The sequence below is a fragment of the Dipodomys merriami genome, unplaced genomic scaffold (assembly GCF_024711535.1).
Source record: "Dipodomys merriami isolate MVZ:Mamm:240054 unplaced genomic scaffold, mDipMer1.0.p SCAF_78, whole genome shotgun sequence".
In the NCBI taxonomy this organism is placed as follows: Eukaryota; Metazoa; Chordata; class Mammalia; order Rodentia; family Heteromyidae; genus Dipodomys; species Dipodomys merriami.
Window position 1 is genome coordinate 5,413,072 of NW_027206379.1, and position 25,666 is coordinate 5,438,737.

Consider the following 25,666-nt stretch of genomic DNA (forward strand, 5'->3'; position numbering starts at 1 on the left):
CGTTGGCTAGGGACAGAGCGGTGGAGAGTGGCCAGCAGGGAGACAGACCCAGCTTGATAAGGACACGAGAAGAGGCTCACGGTCCCCGCCACTCACCAGGTGAGAGGAGCTGTCCGAATGCACGGCAGAAACAGGGCGGACTGGGGAATGTGGTGGATCTGAGGGTGCTGATGCCCGAGGGAGAGGCAGTAGACACACTGAAACTTGGCAGGCTGTGGGGGGTCACCGTTGGGGGGGGTGTGCTCCCCAGGGTAGAGGAGGGGGTGACAGTGGACCCAGCAGATATAGGCAAGGCAGTTCTGCTGGTCAGCCCTGGGTGGACGTGAGTGGACCCTACTGTGGAGGAGGGGCCTGTGGTGGCTCCTGTGGCTGTGGGTGAGGTGGCCGTGGTGGTCAGCCCTGGGGGGACGTGAGTGGACCCTGCTGTGGAGGAGGGGCCTGTGGTGGCTCCTGTGGCTGTGGGTGAGGTGGCCGTGGTGGTCAGCCCTGGGGGTGCATGAGTGGACCCTGGTGTGGAGGAGGGGCCTGTGGATGAGGTGGCCGTGGTGGTCAGCCCTGGGGGTGCATGAGTGGACCCTGGTGTGGAGGAGGGGCCTGTGGATGAGGTGGCCGTGGTGGTCAGATCTGGGGGTGCATGAGTGGACCCTGGTGTGGAGGAGGGGCCTGTGGATGAGGTGGCCGTGGTGGTCAGCCCTGGGGGGACATGAGTGGACCCTGGTGTGGAGGAGGGGCCTGTGGTAGCTCCTGTGGCTGTGGGTGAGGTGGCCGTGGTGGTCAGCCCTGGGGGGACATGAGTGGACCCTGGTGTGGAGGAGGGGCCTGTGGTGGCTCCTGAGGCTCTGGGTGAGGTGGCCGTGGTGGTCAGCCCTGGAGGTGAGCGAGTGGACCCTGGCACAGGGGAGGAAGCCGCCGTGGATCCGGTGGTTGTGGCTGTGGTGTCGCAGTGGCTGTAGTCCTCACAGCACAGCATGCGCACGTGGTAGTTGTGGCAGTACTTCAGGCGGCCCGGCTGCTCCAGGTTTCTGCACACCAGCCCCACGCGCACGTCGCATTTCACCACCTGGTCCAGGGCCTCCAGGGGTTGGTCTGGCTCCTTCTCAGAGCGGCACTGGATGTCCTGTGGCTGCTCACAGAAGACGTGCCCGGCCATGCGGAGGACGGAGAGTGTCTCAAAGTCCCCGCCGTTGGCACCCGGAGTGGGGTAGTCCTCATCCATCCAGTCTGTCCAGGTGCAGCGGGGTCTGCAAGGCGTGGACCCTGCTGTGGAGGCTGAAGGGGTCGCTGTGGGGCCAGCAGTCAGCACGGGCGACGTCCGGGTCTTCTCTGGATGTGCTGTAGTGAGTTCAGTGGTGGCATTTCCGGGGGCAGGGACTGACCCGCTGGTCCTGGGGTTAGCAGAGGTACCAGAGGTGGCCCACCTTGTCATGGTGGTGGTACCGGAGGGCTTGGATGTGGTCTGAGGGGTGGATGTGGGTGGGCTTGTGACCTGGGAAGTGTTTGTGACTATGGCTGAGGATGTCAGGGTAGTGGGCCTTGAGTGCGGACTGGTGGGGAACAGTGAGCTCCCTTGGGAGGTGGCCATGGTGGTCAGCCCTGGGGGGATATGAGTGGACCCTGGTGTGGAGGAGGGGCCTGTGGATGAGGTGGCCGTGGTGGTCAGATCTGGGGGTGCATGAGTGGACCCTGGTGTGGAGGAGGGGCCTGTGGGTGAGGTGGCCGTGGTGGTCAGCCCTGGGGGGACATGAGTGGACCCTGGTGTGGAGGAGGGGCCTGTGGTGGCTCCTGAGGCTCTGGGTGAGGTGGCCGTGGTGGTCAGCCCTGGGGGGACATGAGTGGACCCTGGCACAGGGGAGGAAGCCGCCGTGGATCCGGTGGTTGTGGCTGTGGTGTCGCAGTGGCTGTAGTCCTCACAGCACAGCATGCGCACGTGGTAGTTGTGGCAGTACTTCAGGCGGCCCGGCTGCTCCAGGTTTCTGCACACCAGCCCCACGCGCACGTCGCATTTCACCACCTGGTCCAGGGCCTCCAGGGGTTGGTCTGGCTCCTTCTCAGAGCGGCACTGGATGTCCTGTGGCTGCTCACAGAAGACGTGCCCGGCCATGCGGAGGACGGAGAGTGTCTCAAAGTCCCCGCCGTTGGCACCCGGAGTGGGGTAGTCCTCATCCATCCAGTCTGTCCAGGTGCAGCGGGGTCTGCAAGGCGTGGACCCTGCTGTGGAGGCTGAAGGGGTCGCTGTGGGGCCAGCAGTCAGCACGGGCGACGTCCGGGTCTTCTCTGGATGTGCTGTAGTGAGTTCAGTGGTGGCATTTCCGGGGGCAGGGACTGACCCGCTGGTCCTGGGGTTAGCAGAGGTACCAGAGGTGGCCCACCTTGTCATGGTGGTGGTACCGGAGGGCTTGGATGTGGTCTGAGGGGTGGATGTGGGTGGGCTTGTGACCTGGGAAGTGTTTGTGACTATGGCTGAGGATGTCAGGGTAGTGGGCCTTGAGTGCGGACTGGTGGGGAACAGTGAGCTCCCTTGGGAGGTGGCCATGGTGGTCAGCCCTGGGGGGATATGAGTGGACCCTGGTGTGGAGGAGGGGCCTGTGGATGAGGTGGCCGTGGTGGTCAGATCTGGGGGTGCATGAGTGGACCCTGGTGTGGAGGAGGGGCCTGTGGGTGAGGTGGCCGTGGTGGTCAGCCCTGGGGGGACATGAGTGGACCCTGGTGTGGAGGAGGGGCCTGTGGTGGCTCCTGAGGCTCTGGGTGAGGTGGCCGTGGTGGTCAGCCCTGGGGGGACATGAGTGGACCCTGGCACAGGGGAGGAAGCCGCCGTGGATCCGGTGGTTGTGGCTGTGGTGTCGCAGTGGCTGTAGTCCTCACAGCACAGCATGCGCACGTGGTAGTTGTGGCAGTACTTCAGGCGGCCCGGCTGCTCCAGGTTTCTGCACACCAGCCCCACGCGCACGTCGCATTTCACCACCTGGTCCAGGGCCTCCAGGGGTTGGTCTGGCTCCTTCTCAGAGCGGCACTGGATGTCCTGTGGCTGCTCACAGAAGACGTGCCCGGCCATGCGGAGGACGGAGAGTGTCTCAAAGTCCCCGCCGTTGGCACCCGGAGTGGGGTAGTCCTCATCCATCCAGTCTGTCCAGGTGCAGCGGGGTCTGCAAGGCGTGGACCCTGCTGTGGAGGCTGAAGGGGTCGCTGTGGGGCCAGCAGTCAGCACGGGCGACGTCCGGGTCTTCTCTGGATGTGCTGTAGTGAGTTCAGTGGTGGCATTTCCGGGGGCAGGGACTGACCCGCTGGTCCTGGGGTTAGCAGAGGTACCAGAGGTGGCCCACCTTGTCATGGTGGTGGTACCAGAGGGCTTGGATGTGGTCTGAGGGGTGGATGTGGGTGGGCTTGTGACCTGGGAAGTGTTTGTGACTATGGCTGAGGATGTCAGGGTAGTGGGCCTTGAGTGCGGACTGGTGGGGAACAGTGAGCTCCCTTGGGAGGTGGCCGTGGTGGTCAGCCCTGGGGGGACATGAGTGGACCCTGGTGTGGAGGAGTGGCCCATGGTTGACGCAGTGGCTGTGGGTGAGGTGGCCGTGGTGGTCAGCCCTGGGGGTACGTGAGTGGACCCTGGTGTGGAGGAGGGGCCTGTGGGTGAGGTGGCCGTGGTGGTCAGCCCTGGGGGTACGTGAGTGGACCCTGGTGTGGAGGAGGGGCCTGTGGATGAGGTGGCCGTGGTGGTCAGCCCTGGGGGGACATGAGTGGACCCTGGTGTGGAGGAGGGGCCTGTGGATGAGGTGGCCGTGGTGGTCAGCCCTGGGGGGACATGAGTGGACCCTGGTGTGGAGGAGGGGCCTGTGGATGAGGTGGCCGTGGTGGTCAGCCCTGGGGGGACATGAGTGGACCCTGGTGTGGAGGAGGGCCCTGTGGTAGCTCCTGTGGCTGTGGGTGAGGTGGCCGTGGTGGTCAGCCCTGGGGGGACATGAGTGGACCCTGGTGTGGAGGAGGGCCCTGTGGTGGCTCCTGTGGCTGTGGGTGAGGTGGCCGTTGTGGTCAGCCCTGGGGGTGAGCGAGTGGACCCTGGTGTGGAGGAGGGGCCTGTGGATGAGGTGGCCGTGGTGGTCAGATCTGGGGGGACATGAGTGGACCCTGGTGTGGAGGAGGGGCCTGTGGATGAGGTGGCCGTGGTGGTCAGATCTGGGGGGACGTGAGTGGACCCTGGTGTGGAGGAGGGGCCTGTGGATGAGGTGGCCGTGGTGGTCAGCCCTGGGGGGACGTGAGTGGACCCTGATGAGGAGGGGCCTGTGGATGAGGTGGCTGTGGTGGTCAGCCCTGGGGGGACATGAGTGGACCCTGGTGTGGAGGAGTGGCCCATGGTTGACGCAGTGGCTATGGGTGAGGTGGCCGTGGTGGTCAGCCCTGGGGGGACGTGAGTGGACCCTGATGAGGAGGGGCCTGTGGATGAGGTGGCTGTGGTGGTCAGCCCTGGGGGTACGTGAGTGGACCCTGGTGTGGAGGAGAGGGTGGTGGTTGATCCCATGGCTGTGGTCAGGGGGCTGGAAGGGAGGCTGGCCTGAGACGTGGGGCTGCTGGCGGAGGACCCTTGGGTGGGCAGGGTGTGGGAGGTGCGCTGGCCCGCCGTAGGGGGCATGCTGGGCAGGGAGGACTTGGAATTTGTGGTCCGAGTCCCTGAAGTGTGGGGGTGGCTGGCGGTGGAGGCGGGGAGGGTCGAGGCACTGGGCAGCCCCTGGGGGGTCCTCGGAGAAGTCCCGGGGTGGAAGGGGCTTGTCGGGGTTAGGACCGGAGTCGTGGCTGTGGGCACCGTGCCGGGGGACGCTGGCCACGGGGCGGTGGTGCTGCAGGGCCCGCTGTCTTCGCAGCAGAGCACGCGGATGTGGTAGTTGAGGCACGTCTGGCCTGCGGCCTGCTTGCTGTTCCGGCAGATGAGGCCGTAGTCCACGTTGCAGAGCACCACCTGGCCGAGCTGCTGGAGGGTCTTGTTGGGGAAGAGGACCGCCTCACACTGGATGGCCGTGGGCTTCGTGCACAGCTGCACCCCCAAGTTCATGATACGGTAGTAGGTTTCGATGTCGCCCCCAAAGCGTCCTGGCTTGGGCTGGTCTGAGTCCAGCCAGTCCGTCCAGGCGCACTTAGGCCTGCAGGCTGTGGGCTCTGTTCCTGTGGTGGCGGCGGGGCTGGTGGCGGCGGTGCGGGCGGGGGCGGTGGCGGTGGGGGGGGTGGGCGGGGCCGCGCTCGGGCAGTGGCTGTAATCATCACAGCACAGCACCCGCACGTTGTAGTTGAAGCACATGTGGAACACCCCCGTCTGGTCCTTGTTCCTGCAGATCAGCCCCTCCTTCAGGCTGCAGGTCAGCACCTGCCCGATGCTGTCGACACTCACCGCGGGGTAGTTCTCTGCCCGGCATTCTATCTTCTCCGGTGCTTCGCACAGCTTGCCGCCCGCAGCCCGGATGTTTTCGTAGGTCTCCATGTCCCCATGCTCCACTCCTGAGGTCGGGAAGTCCACATCAAACCATTCCGTCCAGTTGCACCTGGGCGGGCAGGGGGTCGGGCCTCGGCTGGCGGTGACCCCAGCCGTGGTGCCTGGCGGCCTGTGCGTCCTCGGGCTGTCGGTTTCTGCTTGGGAAGTGGACAGCTGGCTCGTGTGGGTGGTCCGTGGCGGGCTCGTGGCCAGAGTCTCTGTGGAGATGGCGCTAGCCGTGCCCGTGGGTCCTCCTGTGGGAGAGCCAGCCGTGGACGCGGCTGTGGCGGTGGGTGTGGCCTTGGCCGGCGTGGATGTGGGAGGCGTCGACATGGCTCCTCCTGAGCTGGGGGTTTTCGTGGACCCTCGAGAAGCTGTGGCTTGTTCTGTGGTGGCTGTGACCTGTGTGTGTCTGGGAGAATTCGGTGACATGCTGGCTGTCCCCGTGGTACTGGCTAGGGAGGTCCCAGTCACCACCGGGCTGCTGGTGGGCTGTGGCCTTGGGGAGGGGGTCCGGGCGGCCGTGGCTGGCGGTGTGGTGGTGGCGGGCGCCTGGCAGTGGCTGCGGCTGCAGCACAGCACGCGGATCATGTAGTTGTAGCACATGGGGAAGGGGCCCTCCTGCTCCTGGTTGCGGCACACCAGGCCGGAGCGGACGTCACAGTGCACCCGCTGACCCAGCCTGTCCAGGCTCCAGCCGGGGAAGTTCTGGGCCTGGCACTGGATGTCCTGCGGCTGCTCACAGAGCTCGGCCCCCGTGGCCCGGATCCTGTCGAACGTCTCAGTGTCTCCCCCGGCGAGCTCGGATTTGGGGTAATCCGTGTCAAACCACCCCGTCCACTGACAGCGGGGCTGGCAGGTGGTGGAGCCCGAGGTCACGGTGCTGCCGCCCAGGGGGGTGGGTACCACAGTCGGGGTGCCAGGTGCCGGCGTAGGCCGGGCGCTGAGCGTGGTCCCCGGGATGGCTGTGGTCGGGGCGGGACCGGGCAGGGAGGCGGGGGTGGTGCCGCCTGTGGCGCGGGTGGACAGGGAGGTCTGCGCGGTGGCCCCCGATGGAGCGGGGGAGGGGCTGCCGCTCGGGGCCGGGGAGGCGCCACACGGCGTGAGCTCGCAGCACAGGACCCGCAGCTCGTAGTCGTGGCAGAGCGGGGGGCTCTGCTCTCTGTTGAGGCACAGCAGTCCCTGGGCCGGGTCGCAGGTCACCTGCTGACCCAGCTCCTGCAGGGGCGTGTCGGGGAACTGCACCGCGCGGCACTGGATGTCGGCAGGGGCCTGGCACAGCGGGTGTCCGCTTTGCCTCAGGTTCAGGAACGTTTCGAAGTCCCCGCCCGCCATGCTGGGCTCCGGGTGGCTCCCGTCCAGCCAGGCGGACCAGCGGCACACCTTGCGAACACACACGGTGGATGGAGTAGGAGCTGAGCCTGCATGGGAGGCAGGAGAGGGTCCACTCAGCCTCCCCCGGCCTGGCCGCGGCCGGGGACCGGCTTCCGGTGCACTCACCCGTGGAGGGAGGGGCCGAGGTGGTGGTGAAGGTGAAAGGCGTGGTGGACGGACTTATAGCGCACACTGAGGTCCTCCGGATGATTGTTCCGTTTTCCCCGCAGGTGGCCGCCAGGCAGGCGCCCAGGCCGTCTGTGGTGTTGTAGATGGTGTCCCCGTAGCCGTAGGTGCGGTTCTCGTAGGTGCAGTGACAGGCTGGGGGCGGGGGGCATCCGCTCACTCACCTGAGCCCCCAGCCCCACCCCAGCCCTCACCCGGGACCACTCCTCACCTGAGAGGCTGTAAGCACACTGGAGGCCCGCAGTGGTGCAGCGGCTGGGGGGGGGGGGAGAGGAGCGGTGAGGTCCTGGAAGGCAGGCCCCATCTCCCCATCCCGCCCCCCTTCTCTCTCCCCTCCCCTCCCCCATCTGCCTCTCACCAGGTCTGGCAGTTCTCTGCAGTGGGGACCTGCATGTCGATGTCATAGTAATTTTCTTTCTCATCATAGCAGCCGCACTGGGCCACACACTTCATCTGGTCCTCACTGAAGAAGGGCTGGCTGTCGGGGCACTCTGGGTAGCAGCCTGGGGGCGGGGTAGGGGGCTTGCTGGTCCTCCACCCTCTCTGACAGGTCCGGGGCTCCTCGATCCCCCTCCGCCCCGCAGAGCCAGCCCAGGGCTGGCAGACGCCTTACCCTCCATGCCGGGCAGGTCAAGCAGACACTTGCCGCTGGGGTTCCGGCAGGTCTTCAGGCAGGGGGCCCCGCAGGGCTGGTAGTGCCACTCACACTGCCCATGGGGGTTGTAGTAGTCGCAGAACAGAGCTGGGCGAGAGGGCGGAGGCTAAGCGGGCGCCCGCCAGGCCTCCTTGTGAGTGCCCAGGGCCAGCCCACCCCTGGTGCAGAGCGCCCACCAAGCCCCCTTCCCTCGGCGCCCAGGGCCTCGCCACCTCAGACGCAGGTCTCGGGCCAGGCAGGGCCTCGCCAGCCCCGAAGCTCCGCACAGAGCTGTGTGCGTGCACCATTGATGTGCGTGCCCCTAGGCGTGCCACACGCGTGTCACGGACGTGCACGCCTGCTGCCTGGTTCTGCGTTCAGCACCACGGACAGAGCCCCACTCACGGCAGACGTCGGGCGTCCTCCAGGACACGCACACGCCCACGTCGTGGCAGGCCTGGGCGTAGGCCGCCACGGCGGTGCACAGACACTCGCAGTCTCCCCCCGAGTCGCAGGCACACGCGTCGCTCACGCAGGCCTCGTAGTACTTGGTGGAGTCGATCTGGAGCAGAAGGGCCAAGGCGCCACTCAGGGAAGAGCCACAACCAGCCAGGCCCCAGACCCAGCCCTGAGCAGCCTCGACCCCAGTGACCTGAGATATCCCGGGGCTGTGAGGTGCTTTCTGGGGGATTCCGAATGGGAGCCCCTCCCAGCCCACCTCTCCAGGCACCTTCTCCTGCCCTCCCACGCACCTGCGCCTACAGCCCTCAGATCCTTTTAGTATATGAGGATGTGGCCCACAGGTTCCAGGCCCGCCCAGGACATCACCCCCTGCCCTGCGCCCCTAGCCTGGCCCCCTGCCCTTGTGCCCTGGCTTGCTCTGCTCGGCAGGCTGGTCCGTCCTTCCTCTGAGTACAGGGATGACACCTTCCTCACACTGATGCTCTCTGGCCCCTGCTCAGGCTGCTCTGCACAGAGCCCCACTCTGGCCACCCCGATGCCTTGTTTCCTAAAGTTGAGCTATGCAAGAACACTCTATTTTCTGTTCTCTGGGGGCGGGTTGGAGCCCAGAACCTTCCGGGCTCCTCAGGAAGCTCTGGGTGTCGGTGGGGGGCAGGAGCCGTGCCCGGCCTTGCTTCGCTTCCGACCAGCATATCCCTGCTGTGTGTGGCCGGCCCGTGTGCCCTCAGGAGAGCCCGGCCGTAAGGCCCAAGCCAAGCAGGAGGCCAATAGGGCTGTGCGGGCTGCCTGCGTTTGTACTGTGAGGATGAAGGTGCTGCAGGGTGGCTGCCCGGCTGGGGGACGAGCTGTGGGTGCGAGGGGCACTCTGTCCCCGCGTGGAGCGGTGGCTGCCATGGCCCTGGGCAGTCACTCCCCCTCATCACCACCACCGCCTGACTTAGGGATTTGTGTCGCTAGGTAGGCACACCAGTGTTGGTTAGAAACCGCAGGACGGATTTTAGAAGTCCCTAGTGAAGGCCGATCACCCTGTCCTCCCGGGGAGCCTGGCTGGCCTTCCCATCCGTGCTGCTGACTGGGCAGGCCTGGCATGTAAACAGGGAGCCACTGATGGGGGCTGGGACAGCAATGATATCCCATGCCAGGGGCCCGTCCCGTGAGAGATCCAGCCCATGTAATCCAGCCTGTGTTGTGCCCAGCCTGGCCCTGCTCGACTCCCATGAGAAGGAGACAACCAAAGACCCTGCAGACCCCTGTCCCCCAGCAGACCCCTGTCCCCCTGCGGGCCCCTGTCCCCCTGCAGACCCCTGGCCCCCAGCAGGCCCCAGTCCCCCTGCGGGCCCCAGTCCCCCTGCGGGCCCCTGTCCCCCGGCAGGCCCCTCCCACCCAGCCCAAGCCCAGGTCTCCCTAGGTCCCACCTGAGGGTGGCAGGCAGCGAAGGTCTTGCTGTTGATGATGCTGCACTGCTTCTGGGCCCAGGACTTGCGGTAAGGGTTGGCAGTGCAGGGGTCCTTGGGCACCAGGGCATCGGGGCAGGATGGGGAGAACTTCCAGCTGTTGCCGAACTCCAGGGCGTCTCCCACCACAGACTGACTCCGCGTGGTGAAGTCGTTGATGGCGTTGTCATCGAAGTTCCCGCACAGGCCGCAGACCCTGCCCTGCAGCCCATGGAGAACACACAGCCCAGATGGGACAGGCCTGGCCTGGGAGCCACAGGGCAGGCCTGGAGTCCCTCTGGGCAGGGGGGGGGTGCAATGTGAAGCAGGTCCTGGGGCAGACGGCTGGAGAGTACCTGCTCCCTTAAATGTCCCTGCCAGCTACCCCAGAGGCGGGGGGACGGATGGGCATCAGCCTCGCCCCTCTAGTTAGAGCCTTTGCAACCGAGGCCCAGCCCGAGGCAGCAGACTCCACCCCAGCAGGACCTGCCTGGGCACGGGGCCCTGCCAGCTGCGCGCACCTTGTAATGCTGCTTCAGTCGGATGAACACACTGGTCTTCCGGTCCCAGGACACAACCAGCCCACCGCGTGTCTCAATGACCAGGAAGATGCCCATGTAGCGGATCTTGTAAGGCAGGGTCCCGCCGGACCCCCTGTGTACCATCTGGACGCGCCCCTCATGGAGGAGCAGCTCCTGGCTCTGCGGGTGGAGGGATAAGGGACGGCAGCTGCAGGGGCTGAGAGGGCCGAGGGGCTCACTGTGAGGCCGGGACTCGGGACAGGCCCCCGAACTCGGCGACTCACAGCGAGCCCGGCCAGAGGCCAGGGAAGGCCGTGCGATCACACCGCCATCATCTCTCACGCCGTTCCACCCTACACTTCCTTCCTCTCACCCACAGCCGCCCTCCTCAGCCCCTCCCAGCCCCTGGGAGCTCAGTGCCCGCCAGGAGCTCCGCTTTCTGCCTTGTGTGAACTCTGGTCTACCTTCCGTGAGAGTGGGGTCCGGGTGTGTGGGGTGAACCTGTCTGCCCACAGTCTGCTCCCCCATGAAAGCCACGTTACGAGCCTTGGAAGGGCTGGGATGTGACCTGTGGCAGAGCCGTGCCCAGAATCCGTAAGGCCCTGGGTTCCATCCAGCACAGCAATGCTCACACAAACTTCTCGTCTAAAAACAAAGGTCTCTGTAGATAATGAAGAATTTTGGACTGGATCATCCTAAACTGCCTGGATAGCCTTCAATCCAATATGGCGCCCTTTTATATGACAGAGGCGAATACACAGACAGGGCAGAAGGCTATGAGAAGACAAAGCAGAGGTTGGAGCCCCAGCCGGCCTCCGTGTCAGCCTCCGGGCCTCAGGTGAGGCGGGCCTGTGGTTTGGTGTGGTTTGGCGTGGTGCCTCTGGCTGGGGGCACCTCACCTCTAGGAAGACCTTGATGGCTTTGGAGCAGGTGGTCCCCGTGGTCCCGCAGGGGACGTTCTCCGTGACGATGCGGAAGGTCCCGTTGGTGCTGACACCCCCACAGTAGTCCTGTGATGGGAGGAGAGGAAGCGTCAGTCACGGGCGCCACGGAGGCTCCGTGCGGGGTGGACTGCCCGGGCGCCGTGGGGGCAGCCCAAGCCACGCACCTGGGCCAGGACGTACTCGCAGCTGCCCTGGAAGCTGTAGCGCTCCCCGTCAAACGTGATGAAGTGGCCGTCCCCGTAGGCCACGCAGGTGCCCAGGCAGGGCCGGTCCGTGCACGCCCATCGCCGGTTCTTGCAGGTGCTGTGGGGTGGGGGAGGCTGCTCACCGGGCCCGGCTCTGAGCCAGTGTGCTGCCCACAGCCCAGCCAGGGCAGGGCTTGTGTGGACGGGCAGGCGGTCACCTCAGACTCCAGACCCAAGCCTCGTCCAGGCTCTAGCCCTGCCGCGCCGGTGCCAGCTGAGGCCGGGGTCCCGGGAGGCCCTCCCGCCCTGCCTCCCGTGGCCCGGCACCCACCAGGTGTTGCAGTCCGCCCGGATCGTCTCCCCAGGTCTGTAGGTGGCCTCGTTGTGCACACACGGACAGTCTTCCTCGGCAATGCAGCCCCCGTGTCCGTCCGCCACCAGCCCCTGCGGGCACACGCAGCCCGAGACGCAGTGTGTGCTGAACTGTGGGCACAGGCAGCCTGGTCAGGGACAGGAGCGTGGCCTGCTCACCCGTCCCTCCTGGGGTCCTGGGACTTGAGGCAAGTGGACACTTCCCACCTGGTAGTGGCCAGGCAGGGGCCACATGGGGAGTGGGGCATCAAGGCCAAAGCCACGGCCACCTCGCGGTCCCAGGGCCCCGGGGGCGGGGGTCTCCGGGGCCCATCCCAGCGCCCCTCCCGGTGGCTCAGGTCCTGCCAGGGGTACTCACGCAGTCGACGTCCAGCGTGCGGCAGCTCCTGAGGCACTCGGCCCCGGGGGTGCCCGCCGTGACGTTGTTGCAGTCCAGGTGCACCATGGGTGCCACACAGCCTGGAGGGCAGAGTTCATGAGAAGGGCCGGCGGGAGAGGCAGCCACGCTCCCGCTGTGTCTGCTGACCCCTTTCTGCTTTGGGGTTCTGATCAGAGTGTCCAGGCTGCCTCAGACCTGTCCCTCGGAGCCAGGATGCACAACCAAGGTACTGTGGCCACACTAGACAGAAGCCAGTGGCCTTCCCCTGCAGCCTGGGGCGTGGCTGGGCTGGCTGGGACAGGAGGAGCCTGGGGCGTGGCTGGGCTGGGCTGGGCGGGCTGGGACAGGAGGAGCCTGGGGCGTGGCTGGGCTGAGACAGGGCAAGTGTGTTACCTGTGTTCTCCTGCAGTGTGGCTCCCAGGCAGTTCAGCTTCCCATTCGTGCACGAGCTACGAGAAGACAAGCCACCCGGTCTGAACTCCAGGCCCCTACCTGGCCACCCTGCCTGCCAGCCAGGCTTGGACCGCCTCAGGCTGCACCATCTCCTCTCAGGACCGGGACGGTGCCTGCTGCTAGGCAGCCGTCACTAGGATGGGCGAGAAGGCAGCTGCACTCAGCCCCAGGCCTGTGCTATAGATTGTCCCTCTGATGTCCCCCAATGTCCTTGGTGCTAGTCTTGGTCTGCAGTCTCCTGGGAGGAGGTAGACCTACAGGAGGTGTGGCCTAAAGGGAGGAGGTGAGGTCATGGGCTGTGGGGAGGAGGTGAGGTCATGGGCTGTGGGGAGGACGTGAGGTCATGGGCTGTGGGGAGGACGTGAGGTCATGGGCTGTGGGGAGGAGGTAAGGTGGGCACATGCTTTGGTGGGTCCTAAGAGCTGGACCCTGCTTGCTCTCCTCGTAACCGCAGGGTACATTGCAGCGTCAGGACAAGGAGGCAGTGGCTGTGGACTGGACCCTCGGGCCTGGGAACCCAGGTAAACCCTTCCTCTCTACTGACTGTCTGTGGTTTGTCGTTATAGAAAGGAAGGCTGACCCACACACGAACGGCCTTCAGGGCAGAGGGTGTGACCCTTCCAGTCCTTGGCGACCCTCTCCCCGACCCCCCTGCCCCTTTGGGGGCCCAGGACCCTTGAACAACAACCCCCAGGCCTCTTTGTATGGGTCTGGCAAGTGTCCTTCACCTCAGTGCATATGTGTCTGTGTGCATGCATCTGTGTCAGTGTATGGATGTGCGTGTGTGCATGCATCTGTGTCAGTATATGGATGTGCATGTGTGCATGCATCTGTCAGTATATGGATGTGTGTATGTGCATGTATATTTTTGCATAGGTGTGCATAGATAGGTGTGTGTCATGTATATGCATGTGTGCATATGTATTATGTATATGTGAGTGGGTTTGGGCATGGGTGTATATGTGTATGTGTGATTGTATGTGCATGAGTGTGCATGCATGCACGTGTATATGTGCATGCATGTGTGCATGCAAGTGCACATGTATATGTGTGTGCATGTGTGTCTATGCATGTGATTGTGTCTGTGATTGTGCATTATATGTGCGCATGTGTGTGTGTGCGCACGTGTGTGCATGTGCACGTCAGATGAGATGATGAGGCCCACCCACCCGCAGGGTATGAATGCTGACAGCTGGCCTGCGCCGGTCCCTGGCCTCCATACCACATGTGTGTGTGCGCACGCGTCAGATACAGCTTCCGGGTGTTGAGATGGTGAGGCTCACCCACCCGCAGGGTATGAATGCCGACAGCTGGCCTGCGCCGGTCCCTGGCCTCCATACCACATGTGTGTGTGCGCACGTGTCAGATACAGCTTCCGGGTGTGTTGAGATGGTGTGAGTGCCGATGGACGGCCTGCCCCCGCCCCTGGCATGTGTGTGTGTGCACATGTGTGTGTGCGCACGTGTCAGATACAGCTTCCGGGTGTGTTGAGATGGTGTGGGTGCCGGCAGCTGGCCCGCCCCCGCCCCTGGCCTCCTTACCACATGACGCTGTTGTCCTGCACGACCTCGCCGGGAGCCACCACGGTGCCTCTGAAGTAGCAGGGACACTCCTGGGCGGGCACGCAGACGCCCCTGTCGTTCAGGAAGGTGCCGTTGGGGCACGTGCAGCCGTCCACGGGCACGAAGGAGACGCCGCAGGTGGCGTCGGCCTCGCTCAGGGCGCGGCAGGTGGGCTGGCAGGTGTCCACCACGTACGCGTAGCTCTGCGACTTGGGGCAGCTGCTCATATACTTGGCTGTGCAAGGCAAGAGTGGGGACAGAGTGGTCTGTGGCCAGCAAAACTGGCCCAGCCCCAGACTCGGGGTCCCTGCAGGGGCACGATGGGCTTGTGGGGTTCTCAGGAGGTCAGGATGGAAAAACGAAAGCCCCTACCTGAGGTGACGGGAGCCCTGGCTGCCCCCTCCCCCCTCCCCCGACCCAGGTGCCCGTCCCTGCACCTCCCCGGCCCCCGGCACAGAGCCCCGGCAGGCGCTCACCGCAGACATCCTTCCGCCAGCCGCTGAGCAGCACACCCTGGGCCGCACAGGCACGCACGTAGGAGGACAGGGCCGCGCACATGCAATCCTCGCTCCTCTCGCAGTTGCACGTGTCGAACACGCAGTTCTGGGGGCGCAGGTCGGGGCATCAGGGACCCCTCTGGTCCCTTGGGGCCCCTCAGCACCCACCAGCATCAGCTGAGTCTGAGGCTCATAGCTCTGCAGGTGGAGGCTTGGAGAGGAGGCTCTGGCCACCAGGAGAGAGCGGAGGCCAGGCCTGCGCACAGGGGACCGGGGAGCTGGAAGACTCAAAGGAGGGGAGGCCAGGAGGGTCTCCTGGAGATGGAGAGTCCGCCCCACACTCGTGAGAGGGGTGCCACACTGGGGGCGCTCTCTCTCTCCCTCCCCCCCCTCTATACACACACAGACACACATCTACACATATATGGGGCGTGGGTGAGGCCCTTGCAGGTAGCCTTGAGCTCAAGTTGGCTGACATCCTCAGAAGTGGGGAAATGGACGGGTCGTAGATGGCAGCAAGGGCCCTCCCACGGCCTCTCCATTAGCTTCCCCAGAAACCCTGGGCCAGACAGCGGGGCAGGGGGGGGGGGGCGCTCCAGGGCTTCCCTGCCTCCCCCATGGCCACAGCCTCTCACCGAGTGGAAGGGCGCAGGGCTGACGGTGGAGTGGCAGGCCGAGAACACACCCGTGGGGTCCGTCAGCAGTGAGCACCAGTGCTGGGCGTAGTTTTCTGGGGGGCAGGTGGAATGTAGGGTGCCACCCTCTCCTGCCTCGTGGAGCCTGCTCCCCTCCCCTCCCCCCTCCCTCCCCTTCTCCCTCATGCCCCCTCCCTCCCCTCTTTCCCCCTCCCTTCCCTCCCTCCCCTTCTCCCTTGTGCTCCCCTCCCCCCTTGCCCCCTCAAGCACTCCTGTGTACATAGAGTCCCCCCTCCTCGCCCCCAAGGCCCCCATGACTAGGGTCAGGCAGGGCTGTGCAGCAGCCAAGGGCCACAGGAAGGCTACCATTCTCCACGCTGAGTGAGCAGGGGTCCTCGAAGACGTTCTTGGAGTTGGGGCAGGTCGCCTGGGTCTTCCAGGTGTTGGCAAAGGCAGCGCCCGTCCCCTCCACCACCCCGCTGAGGGCCGTGAAGTCATCTGCCTGGTTCTGGTTGAAGTTCCCACACAGGCCTGGGAGCCAGGCATGGCGGGGGGGGGGGGAGGGGGGAGATTGGGGGAGGGGATCAGCCGGGTCGAACCCGGCCGTCCCCTGGGCCTGCAGGCTCTGCCGGAGGGCACAGAGCCTCGTCCCCAGGTTGGCTACCAACAGGCCAGCCATCGCCAGGCTGTGCTGAGTCAGCCGGCAGCTGCCCTGTGCCCTGTGTGTGCTGGGGGCTCCTGGGGCCAGGGCGCCTCCACGTTCCCACCCCTCTGGTGCTAGGGCTTGGTTGGGCCTCACTTCCCGGCCTCCCCAGAGCCCCCCAAGGGCCTCACCGCACATCTGGCCTTGGTGGGAGGGATCCAGTCTGACAAACACCTGCATGAGGGGCACCAGCTGCACCTGCAGCTGCAGACCCAGGTGCGTCTGTACCACGATGAAGAAGGAGGAGGGGCTGAAGATGGTGATGTTGGCTGTGGGGGGAGCAGAGTCAGGTGAGCCAGAGCCGGCGGGCCACACAGCGCAGGGCTGACTGGCTAACCCCCCCCCAGAGCCGGCGGGCCACACAGCGCAGGGCTGACTGGCTAACCACCCCCCAGAGCCGGCGGGCCACACAGCGCAGGGCTGACTGGCTAACCCCCCCCCAGAGCCGGCGGGCCACACAGCGCAGGGCTGACTGGCTAACCACCCCCCAGAGCCGGCGGGCCACACAGCGCAGGGCTGACTGGCTAACCACCCCCCAGAGCCGCTGGCCACACAGCGCAGGGCTGACTGGCTAACCCCCCCCCCCCCAGAGCCGGCGGGCCACACAGCGCAGGGCTGACTGGCTAACCACCCCCCCCCAGAGCCGGCGGGCCACACAGCGCAGGGCTGACTGGCTAACCCCCCCCCCCCAGAGCCGCTGGCCACACAGCGCAGGGCTGACTGGCTAACCCCCCCCCCCCCCCCGTCCCAACAGCTCCCAAGCCTTCCCGGGCCGTGAGTGACCCTGGCACCGCCGAGGGGACAGGAGGCTGAGCCAGAGTGTGTGGCCCCTGCCATGCTGAGTGACAGGGGTGGCACCCCCACCTGAGTGACAGGTGGGGGTACTCTGGAGCAGCCTGCGGGCAGACAGCTCTCCGGCTCTGGGAGTTGACCACCACCTCGGGGGACGCAGCCCCAGGTAGGCCCCGCACCTGCGGACAGCGGCAGCTGGGTGTAGATGGAGTTTACGAACACAGCCCCATTGGCCTGGATCTGGATGGCCTGGTGGGAGGACAGATCTCTGGTCAGCGGCCACCAGGCCCAGCCTCGCCCTCCGGCCGTGGGCAACGCCAGCCTGGGGCTCCCCTCAGCTCAAGCCAGCACCCCAGTCGCTGTCGGTCGGCTGTGGGCTGGGCCGTGGAGGGGCCGGGGCCAGCTCCGGGAGCCTCTGCGCCTCCGGCCCAGCCCAGTGCTCACCGCGTCCCCGCCCTGCAGGCTCAGCGTCACGGTTTTCAGGCAATTCTCCGTGTCCGTCAGGCCGCACTTGCGCAGCTCGGCCAGCACGATGAAGGCGTTGTGGGTACATTTCTGTGGGGGGCCCCAAGGGCAGGGCTGAGCGCGGGCGGGGCTGCCCGTGTGCGCTCAGGCCGCGTCCCCTGCCCGTGTGCACGCTGCCTGTAGGTGCCAATGTGGCTGGGGGTGCCTTGGACACCCATCCCCCACTGGGCAGCTCATCTCAGGCCCAACCCCACTGACAGCCTTCACGGGGCTTGGGTCCCGGCCCCAGCCTGGCCGGCGGCCACACCTCCACACAGCTGCCCGCAGCCCCACCTTGGAAAGAACATAGTTGCAGTCCCCATGCACGTCATAGAGCTTCTCATCATAGGTGGAGATGTGGGACCCACCCTGCACGGAGCAGGTGCCCGGGCACGGCAGGTCCTGGCACTGCCAGAGGCCTCCAGAGCAGGTGCTGCGAGGGGAGACCGTGAGTAGCGGGGGGGCGGGGGGGGAGCAGGGGACGGGGTGAGCCTGCGGGCAGTGGGGGACGGAACAGGGGCGCAGCCAGCCTACCAGGATCTGCAGCTGGTGGAGAAGGAGGCCCCGGGGGCATAGGTGCGGCCGCCGTGGGTGCAGTGGCACTGGGTCAGGGGCAGGCAGCCCGAGTGCCTGACATCATCCAGCACCGTGCCTGGGAGAGAGTGCATGACATCATCCAGCACCGTGCCTAGCCAGGGGTGCCGAGGCTCCCGGCAGGGCCACCAGCCCAGGGCCTAGAGGAGACCCCAACCCGGGTGTGAGGGAAGGATTCCTACACTAGGATGCTTCTCGGAATGAACACTGAGCTCCTCTGAGCCAGCTCCCCTCCTGCTCAAGGCCTGTGACGCCTGATCTGTTCTCTCCACAGATTCCCGATGGCCAGTGTTCACCCCGATAGGACCCCTGAGTGAGCAGTGGGTGCCCCCAGCTGTCAGCAAGGCCAGGGTTCAGTGCTGGAGACAGAGACCCCAAAGGCCACCCTGGAGGTAGGGCACAGGGCACAGGGCCTACCTGGGGGACAGAAGCAGCCATCCATGCAGTGGTCACCACAGGTCTGGGAGCGCTGGGGGTTGGAGCAGGTGTCCACGCAGGGCGAGCCGCACTCCTGGTGCTGCATGTTGAGGGGGCACGTCCGGGCTGCAACACAGGGGCGTCCCCTCTGACCACGGTGGACAGAGGGAGTCGCACCCCGTGTCTGACACTGTTCTCCAAAGTCCCTCATTCCATGTCCTCCAAAGTCCCTCACTCCATGTTCACCAAAGTCCCTCACTCCATGTCCTCCAAAGTCCCTCACTCCATGTCCACCAAAGTCCCTCACTCCATGTTCACCAAAGTCCCTCACTCCATGTCCTCCAAAGTCCCTGACTCCATGTCCACCAAAGTCCCTGACTCCATGTCCTCCAAAGTCCCTGACTCCATGTCCACCAAAGTCCCTGACTCCAAGTCCTCCAAAGTCCCTGACTCCATGTCCACCAAAGTCCCTGACTCCATGTCCACCAAAGTCCCTGACTCCATGTCCACCAAAGTCCCTCACTCCATGTTCACTGAACTTCGTGACTCCCCATCCTCCAAACTCCCCGTAGCTGTGTCCACCATCGTTCCTGGATGCCATCTTCTGGGTACAGAGGAAGCAAGAAGCAGAACCCAGCACCACGTGAGACCATGCTCCCATCTGGAGCTCTGGGACAATGTCTTCTTGTTGTGCTTGGGGTCAGGTCCTCCATCTGGACCCAACAGGCCCCAAGCTCTCTGCACTGTCCAGCCCCTGTTGCCCCACCTCATGTTGACACCACCCTCCTGCCAGATTTCGGACACCAGTCTGGCCCCGACGTAGACCCTGGTAGGACACTCACGGCAGAGGTCAGGAGCCCTCCAGTTCTGCGGCTGACCCCCTGCGTGGGCACACTGGCGGGAGTACTCGGCAAAGGTGGCACATGGGCAGGTGGGGCAGCGGCACAGGTCCTGGATACAGGCGGTCACGTACACGCTGGCGTCCACCAGTGTGTTGCAGTCCGCAAAGGCCGGGCCAAGTAGGGTATGGCGGCAGGTGTCCTCCTGGGGAGCACAGGGAAGTTGGCCACCCTCTCCCCCCAGGCAGAGGGGTCAGGGCAGTCCATGGGGAGCATCTTCTTTCTTTCGAGTTTCCTGCCACCCACTCATGTCAATTTATCCATCTGCCCACACACCCACCCATCCATCCACCCATCCATCCATCCACTCATTTGTCCATCTGTACATACCATCTGTCCACCCATCTGTTTATCCATCATCCATCCTTCATCCATCCATTCATTCATCATCAATTTGCCCATTCATCTGTCATCATCCATCTATCCATCCATCCATTTGTCATCCATCCATCCATCCATCATCAATCCATCCTCCATCCACCCATTATCCATCATCCATCATCCATCCATCCATCCATCCATCCATCCATCCATCCATCATCCATCTATCCATCCATCATCCATCTATCCATCCGTCATCAACTTGACCATCTGTCATCATATCCATCTCCATTCATCCATCATCCATCCATCTATCCATCCATCATCTATCCATCCATCCATCCATCCATCATCCATCCATCCGTCATCCATCCATCCATCATCCATCCTTCATCCATCATCCATCCATCCATCCATCATCAATTTGCCCATTCATCTGCCATCATCCATTCATCCTCCATCCACCCATCATCCATCCATCATCCATCCATCCATCCATCATCCATTCATCCATCCGTCATCCATCCATCCATCATCCATCATTCATCATCCATCCATCATCCATCATTCATCCATCATCCATCCATCCATCATCCATTCATCATCCATCCATCCATCCATCATCCATCCTTCATCCATCATCATCCATTCACCCATCATCCATCATCTATCCATCCATCCATCCATCATCCATCCATCCATCCGTCATCCATCCCTCATCCATCATCCATCCATCCATCCATCATCAATTTGACCATTCATCTGTCATCATCCATCCATACTCCATCCACCCATCATCCATCATCCATCCATCTATCCATCCATCCATCCATCCATCATCAACTTGACCATTCATCTGTCATCATCTATCCATCCTCCATTCATCCATCATCCATCCATCTATCCATCCATCCATCATCTATTCATCCATCCACTCATCATCCATCCTCCATCCTTCATCCACCCATCATCCATCATCCATCATCCACCCATCTATCCATCGACCTATTATTCTATCCATCCATGCTGAGCTTGCTGCTCTGAGATGCAAAGATCTCCTTGGTTAGTGGAGTGGCCTAACTCTGGACACGGGAGCCTCCAGAAGAGGCCCCCTCCTCCCTGGCTAGCAGCTCAGAGGACAGGAGCAGATGTCCCCTTGGACAGCCCCGGTGGGTTCTGCAGTCCTTGACCCCTAGATTGGCCCACGCAGGCCCAAGTTCCCAGGCTTTGCCAGCGTTCTCTTTCACAGCTCAGGGCTCAGGGACTCTGCTAGTTTGGGGATTCCTGGGGAAGGCCCTCCCTGCTCCTGGGAGGGGTTCTGGCCCTGCAATCTCCGTGTCTGGTGCGCCTGGCCAGCCCAGTGCAGGCACATGCAGGACCGAGGTCCACGGGCTCCACACATGTCCAAGATGGAGCTGCACATGCAGGGTTCAGCCCCCTCCGGGGCTCATCCTGCCCGCCGTGGGCGCCCGTCCCGCCTGACCCCTTCGGGCCTAACAGAGCCTCACAGGGCAGAGGCCATTTCCCTCTGTGCTGGGCAGGCCCCGCCCGCGCCTGCCCTCGTGCCTGTCCCCCTGCCCGCACTGGCTGGCCCCGGCCCCGTGGGGGCGCTCACCCCATCTGTGCAGTTGTCAGCCGCTGAGGGCAGGGGGTCTGGGCACTGCTCCGTGGGACCGTCCATCTTCTGTAGGTTCCCAAACTGGAGGGGGGTCAGTTTGGCGTCTGCCGGGCGGGGAGAAGCACCGTCACCGACCCCGCGGGCTCGGACCCAGAGTGGGCTGTCTGAGGTGGCGTCAGGCCCGGCCCCACCCACGCCCAGACGCCACATGCCACCGGGGCCGGCCCTGGGCCTGCGCACACTCACTGTGGGCGTAGAACTCGTGGATGTCGGGGAGCCCGTTGAAGTCCCCGCAGAGCCCGCAGGTCTGGTTGGCGTACTTGGGGTCCAGCTGCAGCTATGGGGGAAGCGGTGCATTCGGGGACTTGGGTCCCCCCCTCCCTGGGGGTCCTTCTCCTGACCCAGCCTGGGGGCTGCGGGGCTGTGGGGCATCCTCACCAGAGCGCTGTCTCCTCCGTTCCACATGAAGGTCAGGGTCAGGCGGATGTTGACCTTGATGTAGTCGCTGCTCTGCTCCACCAGGAGGCCGGCACGGCTGTAGGGCAGCTCCACCCTAGGCAGAAAGTTCTGGTCCTCCCTCTGCCCAGTGCCCTCCCACGAGCTCTGAGGGGCCCCACCCGCGCCCTACAGTGGACCCGCTGGGCTCCGGAGGGCCGGGCCGTGGCAGGGTCCCCCCTGGGCCCAGCTCACCGGCGCCCATCCACCAAGACAGAGCCGTTGCCCAGCTCTAGCACCAGCCCCTGGGCCTTGAGGACCACGCGGGTGACCACAGGCCTGGACCCTGCCAGGCCACGGCGCAGCTGCACGTTGAAGTCCTCGTAGGCGGCGCCGCAGTGCGCGGAGAACACGTAGTTGCAGAGGCCGGGGAAGCGGAAGACGCGGCCATCGAAGGTCTTGTAGTGGAAGTCGCCCCAGGTGCTGCAGACCCGCCCGTTGTGCGCGGGGTTCAGGGCTGCGGGGAACCGGCGCGGGGCTTAGGGCTGTGTGGGAAGCCTCGTGGTGGGGGACCCAACCCCCGCCCACTGGGGGCCCCTGGGCACCAGGCTCCCACACGCGCAGCAAGGAAGCGACTCCTGTGCCCGCCCTACCTCTCTCTGCTGCTCCGAGCTGAGAGGAGGCCCGGAGCCCCTCCCCACGAGGGACAGCCCCCCGCAGGACCCAGCCACCCCGCCGCAGGTGCGGCCCGGCCAGCCCGCCCCTCCCTGGCCAGCTGCGGTGCCATCCACTCACGGCTCATGTGGAAGATGTTCATGGGTGGGATGAAGGTCAGGCGGCGGGCAGGTGAGGACATGGCAGGTGGGGACATGGGGTGGACTGCGGGAGGAGAGACCCATGTGGCCGGTGTGGGTGGCCCAGGACACCCTTCCAGGCCCCGCCCGCTTCGGTGCCCGCCCTGGGGACTTTCGGCAGCCAGAACGCGCAAGCGGTCCTGTTGCTCCTGCCCCCAACCCCTGCCACCTCCCATCTGCCTTGGGGACTGCTGTCACTGTGTCACACGGTGTACACGGCCTCTGCTCTGCGCTCCCTCCGTCTGTGACACTCAGCCCTGAGCTCAGGACGCCTCCCGTGGGAGAGGCCAGGGAGGGACTCCGCAAAGGGCCTTTGCCTCCATCCCCAGTGCCCAGCCCTTCTGCCTGCTCAGGAGACCCCTCACCACACAGCCGGGACCTGTACTTCATACCTCTGCCCACACGCGGGCTGTCCACCATGGGCTCTGGGTTCCCCGGACTCCGCTCTGCCTGGCCCTGGATCTCTGCAGAAAAGGGGGAGCGGGTCAGCGGGGGCCGATATACCAGCCGCCCCAGACCAGGCCGCCGCCCTGGCCGCAAGGGCCTACTTGAGGCACAGGGACAAGCTGTGATTCAGGGCCACGTCCCTTCCCGTTGGCACAGGGACCCAGTGACCCTGTCAGCTGTCCCTCGGGGCCTCAGGTGCTCCGTTCTGCCTGCGGCCCGAGCCTGCCCCTCGGGGACCCCGTTGTGGCTCATCTGCACTCGGGGTGGCACCCCATCCCAGGAGAGACAGGGCAGATGCCCTCCCGGCTCAAGGAAGAAAACGAATCAGGAAGCAGAGCTGATCCCAGACCGCAGCTGCTCGGGGAGGGATTCAGCCACCATCCCTCGAGGGGCAGGGAGGACAAAGACGGGCATTGTGGAGAGACCCAAGCGTGACTTAGCAGCAGCCTGGGTGCTGGGCTGGCCTCCAGCTGGAACCATGAGTTAGGACAGGGTGGCCTTTGGTGAAGGAATGGCTGCCCGGACTGGCCTGGACTGTTCACCACCAGAAGGACAGGTTTCCTCCACAGCCTGACCATGGAGGCCTGGTCAGAGGCTCGGGCAGGACCCGGTTTACCCCGAGGGCCTTGGTCCCCAGCCCTGGAAGTGACTCCTCATGGCCAGCTGCTCACAGCAGCACCACAATGCTCGGCTTCCCGGTGAACTTTCCCAGCCGTGTCCACGGCACTTGGAAATGACAGGCCTGCTCACGCATCTCCCCTTCCCAGAGCCCCGTGGACTGAACTTCCCAGATGCACAGCCGCTCCTCTGTCCACCCCTGGATCAGGCTGAGCGGCTGTCACCTGCCGGCCCCGGGTGACAGCAAGGCTGAGGGACCCAGGAGCCCCCCAGGTCACCGCATCTCCCACCCCTCAGGCCCCCCTCCGTGCAGGCCCTCCTGGGCCAGAGTGCTTGGTCAGCATCGCCTCTCCTAGGCAGTGCTGGCCAGCAACCAGCCGCTCCGCCTTGGCCTGCTCGGTGCCTTCCATTGTGCATCGGATGTGATGTGGTGGCCTTGGTCCCCAGCCACCCCTGGGACTAAGGCCCCCGTCCCAGCATGCCAAACTGCCCCAGGAGCCAAATGAGCATGGCAAGGTGACTCTCAGCCTGGCTGGGGTTGGCAAGGCCCTGCGGCTTCCCCAGTCCCCATGGGAGGTGCTGCAGAGACCCTCCCCCAAACCCGGTCCCCAAGGAAGGGAGACATCTTTGCCCATTCCACAGGTAAGCCAGCCCGGGGCGGAGACCCCACTGCTCAGACCTGGAGCCCAACAGAGGGCAGGGCTTGGGGCCTGTGCCCTCCGGCAGCTGCCGGGACTCCGGGCCAGCCCGGCCTGCTTCCTGTGGACCCTATGGGTGTCGGCTGGGCCCGGACGGTCTTTCCCTGTTCACAGTTTAGCACTGTGGCCTTCTCAGGGCAGATGGCACCCGTGGGTGCAGGACCCACATGGGCTCCAGGTTTGAGCTGCGCTGGTGCCGTGGCCGATCCGGGGGGGAGGGGCGGGAGGACTGCTGGGGGGCCGATCCGGGGGGGAGGGCGGGAGGACTGCTGGGGGGCCGTGATCCCGGCCGCGGGGGGCAGGGCAGGAGGACCACCGGGGGGCCGTGATCCCGGCCGCGGGGGGCAGGGCAGGGCTGCCGTGGTGCTGCTCCCTGGAATGGAACCGCTCCGACCCAGAGAGACCCCATTCCTGTCCCTTCTAAGAGCCTCTTGGGGTCTCCTCAAGGGGCCTTAGGTTAAGTTGGGGCACCCACCTTCTCTCCAACACCCCATCCCGGCCTGGGCTCTGCTTCTGACGCCGTGTCGGCCCCTGCGTGGGACACGGGCCGAGCGAGAGCTGGTGGGACTCTCAGGCCAGGGCCCCTGGGACCTGCCTGGAGATGCTCCCCGGTGCAAGCCCCCGCCGGAAGCTGGCCTGGGTCTGGGGGGCCTGACCTTACCTGCTGGCCTCACCACGAGCAGGGCCGTGAGGGCCCACGCCAGCACCTGGCTCCGGCTGCCGGTGGCCATCCTGGGGGCGGCACGGCAGTCAGGCACAGCGGGCAAGGCGCTCTCTCCCTGGGGGCCTGGGCTTATGTAGCAGAACAGTTTGGCTCGGGGCCCAGGTCCTAGGCCACACAGATCACTGTCCACTCCCCGGGCAGCCACGTGTGTTTGCTCTTGGGGAGGGGCTGCAGCAGGAAAGAGACCTGGACGAGGAAGGATTTGTGGCGACACCGGACAGGACGCCCCCACCCCCCGCAGCTTGAGAACCGTGGGGCCAGACGGAGCCGGCCCGGCTGGATGCGGAGCCCTGCACCGTCTCACGCCAGCCTGGGAGGGCAGGGCTAGGGGTGAAGGGCTGGGGCCTCATCCCATGTTGGCCCCAGGAGTGACCATGGGGCGCAGCACTTGTCCCAAGGCCTCGGCAGGCGGGGGTGAGGCTGGGCCTGAGCCTTGGTGCTCGCTGCTCTGTGAGCAGACGGGAAGTCCGGGGCTCCTCACTGTGGAGTGCCCTCAGCCATGCATTGGGGGTCGAGGGGGGCCCTGCGGTCCCAGGGGAGTCTCCTCACAGACCAAGGAGCAGCTGGGGCCCCATCCAGGGGCTGTTGGGCCTGGCTCCAGAGGCCTCCCCCCCCCCCGGCCCAGGCCAATGAGCTGCCCGGTGCACCGAGGCTGGAGGGGGGTCTCCAGGGCTCTCCTGGCTGCCCTCCCGGGCCGAACCGCTGTGGGCAGAGTGGGAAGCTTGGGAGGGGACAGCCGGGTCCTGTCATGCAGGCCTGTGCACTGTGACGGTCCCCCTCAGATGGACCCAGAGGGGCAGGGGACGTGGGGGCCAATAGGGTACAGGGGTCACACTGGGGCGGGGGGTAGTGGGGTGCGGAGGTCACAGTGGGGTGTGGGGGTCACAGTGGGGTGGGGGGTCACAGTGGGGTGTGGGGTCACAGTGGGGTGGGGGGTCACAGTGGGGTGT

At 65.1% G+C, this 25,666-nt stretch overlaps 1 protein-coding gene across 1 annotated transcript in view; it reads right to left on the minus strand.

Annotated features, from left to right (window-relative positions):
• Muc5b (mucin 5B, oligomeric mucus/gel-forming) overlaps nucleotides 1-24,706 on the minus strand; it is a 35,379-nt gene extending 10,673 nt beyond the window's left edge. The window contains exons 1-31 of the mRNA XM_070009916.1: nucleotides 24,654-24,706; nucleotides 22,622-22,693; nucleotides 22,171-22,254; nucleotides 21,631-21,892; nucleotides 21,379-21,493; nucleotides 21,187-21,277; nucleotides 20,938-21,044; nucleotides 18,945-19,146; nucleotides 18,103-18,228; nucleotides 17,626-17,743; nucleotides 17,386-17,524; nucleotides 17,032-17,142; nucleotides 16,767-16,836; nucleotides 15,927-16,064; nucleotides 15,459-15,623; nucleotides 15,093-15,187; nucleotides 14,437-14,563; nucleotides 13,940-14,195; nucleotides 12,339-12,394; nucleotides 11,925-12,025; nucleotides 11,526-11,677; nucleotides 11,174-11,312; nucleotides 10,965-11,075; nucleotides 10,066-10,245; nucleotides 9,527-9,766; nucleotides 8,055-8,211; nucleotides 7,629-7,757; nucleotides 7,374-7,518; nucleotides 7,227-7,270; nucleotides 6,956-7,150; nucleotides 97-6,876 (exon numbers count right to left, since the gene is read on the minus strand). Coding sequence (XP_069866017.1) covers nucleotides 97-6,876; nucleotides 6,956-7,150; nucleotides 7,227-7,270; nucleotides 7,374-7,518; nucleotides 7,629-7,757; nucleotides 8,055-8,211; nucleotides 9,527-9,766; nucleotides 10,066-10,245; nucleotides 10,965-11,075; nucleotides 11,174-11,312; nucleotides 11,526-11,677; nucleotides 11,925-12,025; nucleotides 12,339-12,394; nucleotides 13,940-14,195; nucleotides 14,437-14,563; nucleotides 15,093-15,187; nucleotides 15,459-15,623; nucleotides 15,927-16,064; nucleotides 16,767-16,836; nucleotides 17,032-17,142; nucleotides 17,386-17,524; nucleotides 17,626-17,743; nucleotides 18,103-18,228; nucleotides 18,945-19,146; nucleotides 20,938-21,044; nucleotides 21,187-21,277; nucleotides 21,379-21,493; nucleotides 21,631-21,892; nucleotides 22,171-22,254; nucleotides 22,622-22,649 — 10,663 coding nt within the window. The 5' untranslated portion in view covers nucleotides 22,650-22,693; nucleotides 24,654-24,706. The remainder of the gene's footprint in view (nucleotides 1-96; nucleotides 6,877-6,955; nucleotides 7,151-7,226; nucleotides 7,271-7,373; nucleotides 7,519-7,628; nucleotides 7,758-8,054; nucleotides 8,212-9,526; nucleotides 9,767-10,065; nucleotides 10,246-10,964; nucleotides 11,076-11,173; nucleotides 11,313-11,525; nucleotides 11,678-11,924; nucleotides 12,026-12,338; nucleotides 12,395-13,939; nucleotides 14,196-14,436; nucleotides 14,564-15,092; nucleotides 15,188-15,458; nucleotides 15,624-15,926; nucleotides 16,065-16,766; nucleotides 16,837-17,031; nucleotides 17,143-17,385; nucleotides 17,525-17,625; nucleotides 17,744-18,102; nucleotides 18,229-18,944; nucleotides 19,147-20,937; nucleotides 21,045-21,186; nucleotides 21,278-21,378; nucleotides 21,494-21,630; nucleotides 21,893-22,170; nucleotides 22,255-22,621; nucleotides 22,694-24,653) is intronic.
• Between the last annotated feature and the right edge of the window lie 960 nt (nucleotides 24,707-25,666).